Consider the following 10,313-nt stretch of genomic DNA (forward strand, 5'->3'; position numbering starts at 1 on the left):
AATAGTTCATTTAAACAAAACCTTAGATGGTGACAAAGACTTAAATAGTCCCAGGGAATTAACAGCTGAAGCTGAAAAAAAAAATTGACTATGGTTGAAGAGAAATCACAGGAGGCACATGTGGATCAGGTAGGGTGGATCTGATCTTAACTGCATTTCTAATCATATTGCCTCCAGAATTTCCCTATAGGAATTTTAATTCAGAGGGAAGATATTATCTTAGAGTGGATCTTTTTACCACATAATCCAAGTAAAAAAATTTAATAGCAATAGTCCCAAAAGTGATAGAATTAACCTTTTAAATATAACTAATTGGATCCTTCCCCGCATTGTACGTGACACACCATTAACTGGAACCCCCACATTCTACACTGATGCAAATAAATCAGGAAAGGCAGGGTACAAATCAGAAGATTTAAATAAGGTGGAATAAAGCTCTTATTGCTATTCTCATGGTACTAAGGGATTTTAAAGAACCTCTCAATATAATTACTGATTTGCAATATACAGAAAGAATTGTCTTGCATACTGAAACTGCTGAATTTATACCAGATGATACAGAATTGACTTCATTATTCATATATAAGATTCATTATATCAAGATATAATCAGGAATAGGCTTTGTCCTATATACATAACACATATCCAATTCCATACAGGTCTGCCAGGTCCTCTAGCACAAGGTGTTGCTGAAATTGATTGATTATTGATTGGAAATGTGCTGAAGGCCTGAGGATTTCATTAAAAAAAAAAAAAACATTATGTCAATAGCAAAGGTTTAAAGAAAGAGTTTCCTATTACAGAGCAACAAGCTAAGGAGATTACAAAAAGATGTACTACTTGCTCTTTCTATAACCAAACACCGCTACCTGCAGGCACTAACCCAAAGGGTACTCGAATGAAATCTGGCAGATGGATGTGATCTACTTTGCAGATTTTAGAAAATTAAAATATATACACCACACCACTGACACTGATTCAGGTTTTCAATGGACAACTGTTTTGAGCTCAGAAAAGGCTGATTCAGTAATCATGCATTTATTAGAAGTTATGGCCATCATGGGTATACCTGCACAAATAAAGACAGATAATGGTCCAGCATATGTCTCTTTAAAAAAAGAAACAGTTTTTTATTATAATATAAAGCATATTACAGGTATACCAAACAATCCTACAGGTCAGACAGTTATAGAAAGATCAAATTGAACTATAAAGGATATGTTAAAAAAAAAACAGAAAGGGATGGAAAATTCCCCCAGAAATAGATTGCATAATGCTTTATTAGCCTTGAATTTTCTTAACACTTATGAGAAAGAAAACATCAGAGAGACATTGGATAACAGAAAAAATTTCTGAATTAAATCAGCTGGTATATTTCAAGGATGTGTACCTCACAATGGAAACCAGGAGATGTGCTACGTTGGGGAAGGGGTTTGGCTTTTTCCACAGGAAAATAAAATAGGATACCATGAAAATTAATAAAGATTCAGCTTGAAAAAGAGAAACCTCTTGAGAAAGGGGAATGACAGCTCAACCATGGAGGAGACAACCATCCATACAGGTGGTAGGGAAACCTCATAAGGGTTGGGACAGGGTTCTGTTCTTGTCTTTGCAGGAAAATACTCATCTTCAAAAAGTCAAAAGGCCCTGGACATCTAGATGCCTAAAGAGAAAAAGTAACTATCCAGATAGGAATAATGACTTATGAGGACAGGTCAGTTGAGGCTGAAAATCACTGAACATATATATATATATATATATATATATATATATATATATATGGTGCCCACTAGAATAAGAGCCATGGCTCACTTAAAAATCAAAGCTGGATTTGGAGTTAGCCAATGGCTCTATCGTTCTCTAAATCCAAGCATATTGAAAAAAAAAAAAAAACATCGGAGTTTCTGTCTCTTGTCAGGAGCCATCGGATATGCGACCCAAAGAAGAAAGAATTTAGGAAAAATTTTACTTTTCTCCATACCTATTTCTGTCTCTATTGTACCTTTCATTGATTATATGTCTATATCAATAATGTTTAAGTTTTCCACAATGAACAATGAATTTTCCTGCAATAATCTTTGAAGTTTCCAGGAAGAAGATGGAGCACCACAAGGAGGACTCCACCTGGTTGATATGACGTCATGATGCTGACAGTACTACTATAAGACTGTTTTTTGGTACCAGCTGCTCAAGATGGTTCCAACCTGGTTAGCTGAAATGGTGCATCTTTTTACAAGATTCTGGGCAGAACTCCAAATAGGAACCTCAGAAAAAACCCTACCGAATACTCAGAGACTATGTGCAATTATACCAGACAGCAATCTTGAAACGTAACCATCATTTTACTTTCATAGCATCCCATAGAAAGAACATCACCCTCGTGACAGCTGGAAGTATTTCTAGAAGACAACATCCCCTCTCCCAACAAAGTTTGTCCTCAGGGTTAGGGAAACCAATTAGAGGTTGATTATAATTGGTATAGGATTGGGAATTGGGGTGAAATTTATGTAGGCTCAGAGATCTCTCTGGAAAAAAAAAAGAGGGAAATTGGATGGGATAATAGGTAGATTAGTGTGAGCTTACACTAATAATAATAGTGAGTAATAGAATGAATACTTGTGAGCTATTATTTATAAACAATTTACTTTGGTATAGATTGATATTGATATGAATTTAAATTTTATTGAATATGCTCCTATTTCTGTTTACAATATTTGTACACAAATATTGTACAATATCTAGGCAAAGATATTTTGTCATATTATATGCATGCATGCTTCGATCTCTGCTTAAAACATTTTGTATATTGATACAATTTTAGGATATATTTATCATATTGCACTGTACATTTCTACCTCTGATCAAGACACTTATACATTGTTTACATTTTGAGGTCATTGTCCTCATTTGTTGCACAGTTGTTTAAAGATTGTTTAATATTCTAATATGAAGTCTTAGTCTTTAAGCTATATAGGTATTAAGGATTATAGGTCAATAGTCATCCAAGTTTGTCATACTTATAGTAGATTAATCATGTTCTTTAGATTGTATTTCGCATAGATAGGTAATCTGCAACCACTTCAAAGAACTGTAGATATGGCATTTAAATAACTTAAGATTCTGTTGATGTGAGACACAATTGCTCCTGGCTGCATTTATCTATTCCCAAGAGAATGTTGAGCACTGAAGACACTCCACAAAATGGCCTTTGGGCAAAGAATTGCCCATGCATCAACTGCTGACAAAATGCATGGTGTCCAGACAGGACAATCAGAATACAAGAAAAAAAGACTGCCAAATCTTACCAAGGAGCCGGGCGGTGGCTCCTTTAATCCCAGCACTGGGGAGGCAGAGGCAGGTGGATCTCTGTGAGTTCTAGGCCAGCCTGGTCTACAAGAGCTAGTTCCAGGACAGGAACCAAAAAGCTACAGAGAAACCCTGTCTTGAAAAATCAAAAAAAAAAAAAAAAATCTTACCAAGACAGGGTAAGACAATTTTGAAAATTCCCTGCCTCTGAAAATGGTCTGTCAGTTACTCTAGGCCTTAGCCAAAGTTGGTTGCTCCAACATTGCAAATGAGACTTTGGGCGATTGCCCAGGTAGCCAGTAGTCTCTGTCATTTGTTGCACATTTTGGAAGATGCTTGATTGCACTTCCTCCTTACTCAAATAATATTATTTCCCTTCTCAGGTCTTTTATGGGGTTAAAGACTAGACAGTCACAGTTACTTTCTTCTCATGGCCAAGTTATTTCTAACACAAGACTAAGACTCCTTAGGATAGGATAGTTACTGAAACATTTATCTATGTTTGTTGCTTGATATTACTTATGCTGGTTGGAATTCTAATTTTTATACTTGATATCTGTTCTTATTGTATATAGTTTTGTATTAGGCTTAGAACTCTCTTATTTAAACAAAAGGGGGAGGTGCTGTAGGAATTCCTACAGCCAGTAGCCAACCCACATGGGTGTGGCTTCTTACACGATAAATGCCACCGTGTAAAGTGCACTTACTCTCTCTTCTAGCTGCCGGATTTGATTCCTGTTCCCTGTTCATACAGAGGACTGTGATCTGTGAGTCTACTCCTAAATAAATAACCCTTTATTATACTCAATTCTAAGCTTGTGTGGGATTTCTTTTTAGCGTCCATCTTCAGCTGAGTGGTTAAAAACATGTAGTGTTCTTCCAGAAGACCACGTCAAGTGGCTCACAACCGTGTAATTCCAGCTCCAGGGGACCCAAGCCTCTGGCCCCTATAGGCACCCACACAGGTGGCATACACTCACACAGACACACTCATGATTAAAAATAAAATTTAAAAATGTGTTAAAAAAAAATAAAAGAGCCAGGTGTTGTCAGCACACGCCTTTAATTCCAGGACTCAGGAGGCAGAGGCAGGAGGATCTCCGTGAGTTCGAGGCCATCCTGGTCTACAAGAGCTAGTTCCAGGACAGGCACCAAAGCTACACAGAGAAACCCTGCCTTGAAAAACAAAAAATAAAATAAAATAAAAAGAGAACAAAGCCCTTTGTTAGGAACAGACACAAAAGGAAAGACAGATATAGGGATAAATTTACAAGACAGCCTTTGGGTGGGCACAGATTAGACTCACACACCAGAGAGACAGAGACACAAGGAGAATGAAGGAGAGAATTCAAATCTGGGCTCTCTCTTGGTTTAAATGACACCAAGGAGAAGTTCTTTGATTTCTGTCTTTAATGCAACACTGGTGACTGAATTTATTGTTAATCCACTTAATCCACACACCAATCAAACGCCTACTACATATGTGAATATTTTTCTGAAAGAATTTCACAATCAATGAAGCTAAAGCCTCAATCTTAAATAGAAAGGCTCAATCAACAAAGTCACAAATCTGGTTTTTAGTTTTATTGGGAAGGTCATTCAACTACTAATTTAAAAAAAATCAATTATAATTACTAAAACATAAAATATAAACTGGGATGGAGATGTAGCTTAGTGGCAGAATACCTGCTTAACAGGCATGAAGCCCTGGGTTCCAACTCCAACAGCAAAGAGACAGAAAGACACACACACACATACACTGGAAAGTACAAGCTGATTTTCATCCTTGCTAAATTATTTAACACCTCACAGCACAGCATTAGTTAATGTGAAATCTCATCATTTAGAGGTTGAGCAAGTGAAGATAATTTTTGAGACAATTTGTCAAAATATCTAGATTTGACAGTGCTAAAATTTGGCATCATAATTACAATCCATTTATATGCATTAAGCAAAAGAAGCCCTCTTATACATTTTTGTCTAATTTCTGTCATTCCTTGTATTAGAATGTAAAAACAAGCCTCCCCTTATAAACACCCCAATACTTCTGCTATTCCCCCACCCCACCTAAATGCTTGTGCTTCTTACACATCAGGTTTGATTATTTAGTTATTGGATAAATCATTTGAATTCAGTTAGATTATACTAAACTTAGAACATTTCCCATTCAAACATTAGCACTCCAATTTTCACTAAGAATTCACACATACACACATACAGTATGCTATGACCCACACAATGTTAATTGCTACCTAATGTCTGTAACATGAGAATAACATAATATGTACGTGTGTGCTAATGTACAGCTCTATATGACTGGAACAAAACAAAGCTTAAAACATTTTTTAAAAAGCCTTCAAATATTGTGTCTATATTTATTCAAAAGTATATTACAGGTCAAAGTTGCTGACAGTCTCCCTCTATAAAATGTATTTGAATCCAGTACATTGATATAGTGCGAAGTGTGTGGAAAGGGTATATAAGGAAGACTGCACAGAACTGGATATAAGCTGAGCATTTACACACACAGCAACTACCACTGCGGATGCCACTTCTGCTTTCCAACTGCTTTCACATACTTAATAGATCATGTCCTTAAAACTCCGTGAGGTAGAGGTTATCACCATTCCCACGTACAGAGAAGTAAACGGAAGGTGAGCAGTGACGAACTGAGATTCAAATCCACATCTTGTAGCTCCAAATCCTAGGCTTTGGGTTCAGAGATACTGTTCAAGTCCTAGCTTGCTCACTTAATAGCTGTTTAACTTTAGGCAGGCTGCTTAACCTCTCTGTGTTTCAGTTGCTTCATCTGAAAATAGAGATAATCACAGCATGTACTCACAAAAGATTAAATGAAAGCTTGACATGCAGAAACACTAGCTGAACATTAGGATCTAATATTATTTCTAACAGTAGAAACAACACAATGATATAGAAAAACAATGTACACAATGATTTGCCTTTGAAAAGAACATCTTTGTTAGTATCAACCATATGTCACAGGCATATTTTATACTCTGTGTGAAAATGTTCTACTCAGTGGCACAGCTCTCTGTGTATTATTGTAAATGTAAAAAAGTTCTGTAAGTTTCTTGTGTTACTAGTATCAGAAATAATGATTATGCTAAGCACTTACTTTTAAAGACTTCCTGACACAGCCAGGAAGCATAGTGTTCCTGACAATGCAGACTGCACGGCTGTGGACGGTGGGCCCTACATTACATTGCCTGCTAACACTGCATCTTAAACCTTAATTTAAGTACACTTCATGAGGCTCACAGGAGCACAAAATCATTGAAGGACATCTTCTCAGAACATATCCCCTTTACTGAGTGAAGTAAGCAGTTGGCTGGGGACATGGATGGATCGGTGCCAGGATTCACTGGCACATGTGAAGCCCTGGGTTCACTGGCCAGCATCAGAAGAATATATACGTATATATAAATGGTAATACACAACAAGGGAAATAACCAGGACAAGAAGCACGGCCTGCTGGGTAAAAGTACTTGGCACACAAGCCTTCTAACCTGCTTGATTTCCCAGGATCTATGGTGGAAGGAGAGAACTAGCTTCCACACATACATCTGTGTCTCACACACACACACACAGACACACACACACACTTACTAACTTCCAGATATACATCTGTGTCACACACACACACACTACTACCTTCCACATATACATCTGTGACACACACGCACCATATTCATAAATATATGCATATTCATAAAAATAATAGACAAAAATTTATTTTAAAAGAGTAAACGAACTCATTTTCTACTAAAAGAAGAAATCAGGACTATGACCCTGTCCCTCCTGCCGCATAGCATTAACGTCAGGGAAGAAGCATCATCTTATGATATTTTGTTTAGATGCCCTTTATAAAATGTATACACAAGTAATGAATGTAGCAAAAACTTCTAACAAAGTCCCCTCTCCATTAACTGTTAAATGGTAATGCAATCAATCAGAAAGCAACTGTATTCCTAATCAAATGTTTAAGGCAATTAATTGCAGTTCCAAAATGACCTTAGTAGGAATAGTTTCGTTAATTCTCCTTGTTTGGTGGAGTTATGGACCACTGTGCTCAAAGCTAATGACATTTGTTCTAAACTAAAAAAGGCATCCCTGAATGTAAACAGAAAATACCTTGGATGGGCGTTTGTAAGGTGCATGAAGATCCACACCACAGAATCTGAAGATACATCTGGGACAGGTACCAGAACTGAGCAACATCTGGGCCACATGCTTGTTTTCCTCAGTCAGTGGAAACATGCTGAATAATTATAACTAGAAGAAAAGAAAGTGAACAGTTTGATTTTTGCTACATACAAATACGCCCTTAAGAAGAAAAACTAGCTTTCTTTTGAAAAATTCTATTTTGTATTCAACAATACTTGTCACATCTATATTCTAAACTATGAACTTGACTATGTGAGTATGTGAATTATAGGGGCCAGGCTCATTCTGCACATGACAGTAAGAACTTTCTCACACCAGGCCTTGGGACCACTCCATTACCTACATAAACCTTTCGAGAAAGTGCTTAAAACATGATGACATACTCTTCTCTTAAAAAAAAAAAAAAAAAAAAAAAAAAAGTCATGAAACCATGTGGTCAAGTATTTCTTCCACTATCTGAATCTCTTCCAGTAGCTCACTTAACCTGCTCGTTTAATGTCAAGTAAAGAGTCTGTGAGGAGCTGGAAATAATTATGTAAAATGCATCCTCTGGCCAAGTGTGGTGGTCCACACTGGTAATTTCAGTACACAGGAGGCTGAAGCAAGCAGATCACCATGAATTCAAGACCAACCTGGGCTTAATAGGGAATCAAAGCCAGTCTGGGCTACAGAGTAAGACTTTGGAGAGGAAAGGAAGAGTTGAGAGGGAGAGGGAAGGGAGAGGGTGGGGTGGGTAGGTAGGTAGGTAGGGAGAAACCCCTAACAGAGAAATGCTGTGGAATATCCTTCTGTGCACTGTAAAGATGTGTTGCGCTTATTGTTAATAAATTGGCCCATGGCTAGACAAGATTTTCAGGGCAGAGAGAATGCTGGGGAGAAAAAGGGTAGAGTCAGAGGAGACACCAGAGACCCAGAGCGATCAGGCTAGGAGCCTTGGGGCAGCACATGGACTAATATGTGGTTATTTTATGGGTTAATTTAAGCTAGCTAAAAATAAGCCTAAGCTATCAGCTAAGCATTTATAATTAGTAGTAAATATGTGTGGTTATTTGAAAGTGGGTTGACCAGACAGAAAAGCAAACTTATAGAGAAACTTCAGTATTAGTTAACATGAAGCATTTGATTCAATACAGAATTAACCTTTAACTCAAAAAAAAAAATACATCTTCCTTTAAAAAAATAGAACAAAAGCCGGGCGGTGGTGGTGCATGCCTTTAATCCCAGCACTCGGGAGGCAGAGACAGGCGGATCTCTGTGAGTTCGAGGCCAGCCAGGTCTACAAGAGCTAGTTCCAGGAACTAAAGGCTACGGAGAAACCCTGTCTTGAAAAATCAAAAAAAAAAAAAAAAAACAAAAACAAAAACAAAAATAGAACAAAAAAGGAAACAATAAGCTCTTTCAAAAGGCAGTGAAGGCTTTCAAAAGGCACAGTGAAGCCTTACCTCTGGACTTAATTAACAATGTTCAAATTTAGGTTCTTCCTTTTGGCTTAAAGACTGAATGCTATTTCTCCATAGGTCACTAGAATAAAAGTATTGTGCAAAGCCAATAAGTAACCCAAATCTCCGGGCTCTGAAAAGTTCCCAAACTTGTTGAGAATTGCCAAACCTCCTGTCCTAAGTGATTTGATGGAGTCTCAAGCAACTCAAACAAACGAAACCCTCGTGTGTTAATAATCAAAGTACGGGGCTGTAAAAGGACGCAGTACCATTCTCAACTAGCAGAAATCCAGCGACCCCTCAAGCACGTTAACAATTAAAAGAACATACGCCTTGAAGATGGTTATTTCACATCGATGTGATGAAAAGGCAGGATTTTGTCAACAGAAATGAGTCATGGTCGGATACTGGACTTACCTTGGGAAACAAGCCCCGAGAAATACCTCTCACCCAGTTTTTTCAATGTGGGTGGCCGCTGTTAAGACTTTTGCTGTTTGTTTCTTTTACAGAAGAACAGAAAAGTTGCAACAGAAGCATCTCCCAGGTGTCAGGATCTCTACTGGAATCCACTCCCTTCTCCACAGACCCCGTAACCAGCCCAGTCTCATGAAATGGGGAGGGAAGACTTTGTTTTCGCAATTACAAAAATAATAATACTCGAAAATGGAAGAAAGAATAAAGCATGTGGGGAAAAAAACCTGAAATAGTCTGAGTTTTCCACCATAAAATCTCTTTAACTGCATTGCCACATGCACAGGCGTGGTTGGGAGGAGAGGCATGGGAAGCGCTCACAGCCCTTAACTCTCTTTGCTATGGTTCTAGTAACTTCCCACTCACTCCACCTGGCTAACAAACAAAAAGGAGTCCAGGTGCACCTTTTTTGGCATCCAGTCTCTAACCCCTCACCTCATTACCTCCTCGGCCTTACCTTCTCCCAAGCTGCTGGAGCCAAGACCCTTGGGTCGGAGGTGGGATCGGGGAAGACTAAAGACAGAGCACCTGCGGCGCCTATCAGTTCTGTTCCCCCAAGGAAACCAGAGCTTTAGAAGAAAAGTACCAGGCCTTTCACGAAAGGAGGACGTGAAGGCGCCCTCTTGCTTACAGGGCGATCTGTAAGGCTGCGGGGCTTGCAGTCTTAGACTCTGGGTAGCCCCGCGAACGCAAGCCCGCAAAGGGCTTCCCTGCTAGCCCTAGGGGGTCGACCCGCGAAGAAACCTCCGTGGGACTCGGCATCTAGGGCATATTAGCTGCTGCCAGAAATGTCGATGAGCCCCTACTCAAATTTGAAGCCCAATCTAGGGAAAAAATCAAAAAGAAAGGTTCCGCCCCTCCTCCCACGCCAGCCCCCGTGAATTAGATGTCCCCGCCCTCCATCGTCTCTCA

The 10,313-nt window shown here is 38.6% G+C and overlaps 1 protein-coding gene across 5 annotated transcripts in view; it reads right to left on the reverse strand.

The window, feature by feature from the left end:
• Pus10 (pseudouridine synthase 10) overlaps positions 1-10,204 on the reverse strand; it is a 73,612-nt gene extending 63,408 nt beyond the window's left edge. For 4 of the 5 annotated variants that reach the window (XM_041669774.1, XM_041669771.1, XM_041669772.1 and 1 more), the window contains exons 1-2: positions 9,859-10,204; positions 7,459-7,599 (exon numbers count right to left, since the gene is read on the reverse strand). In XM_041669774.1, the coding sequence (XP_041525708.1) occupies positions 7,459-7,584 (126 nt within the window). In that variant the 5' untranslated portion in view covers positions 7,585-7,599; positions 9,859-10,204. The other variant, XM_041669770.1, reaches the window with a different exon arrangement.
• Between the last annotated feature and the right edge of the window lie 109 nt (positions 10,205-10,313).

The sequence above is a fragment of the Microtus oregoni genome, unplaced genomic scaffold (genome assembly GCF_018167655.1).
Source record: "Microtus oregoni isolate MIOR12 unplaced genomic scaffold, Mior012 000019F_ref0000042, whole genome shotgun sequence".
Lineage (NCBI taxonomy): Eukaryota > Metazoa > Chordata > Mammalia > Rodentia > Cricetidae > Microtus > Microtus oregoni.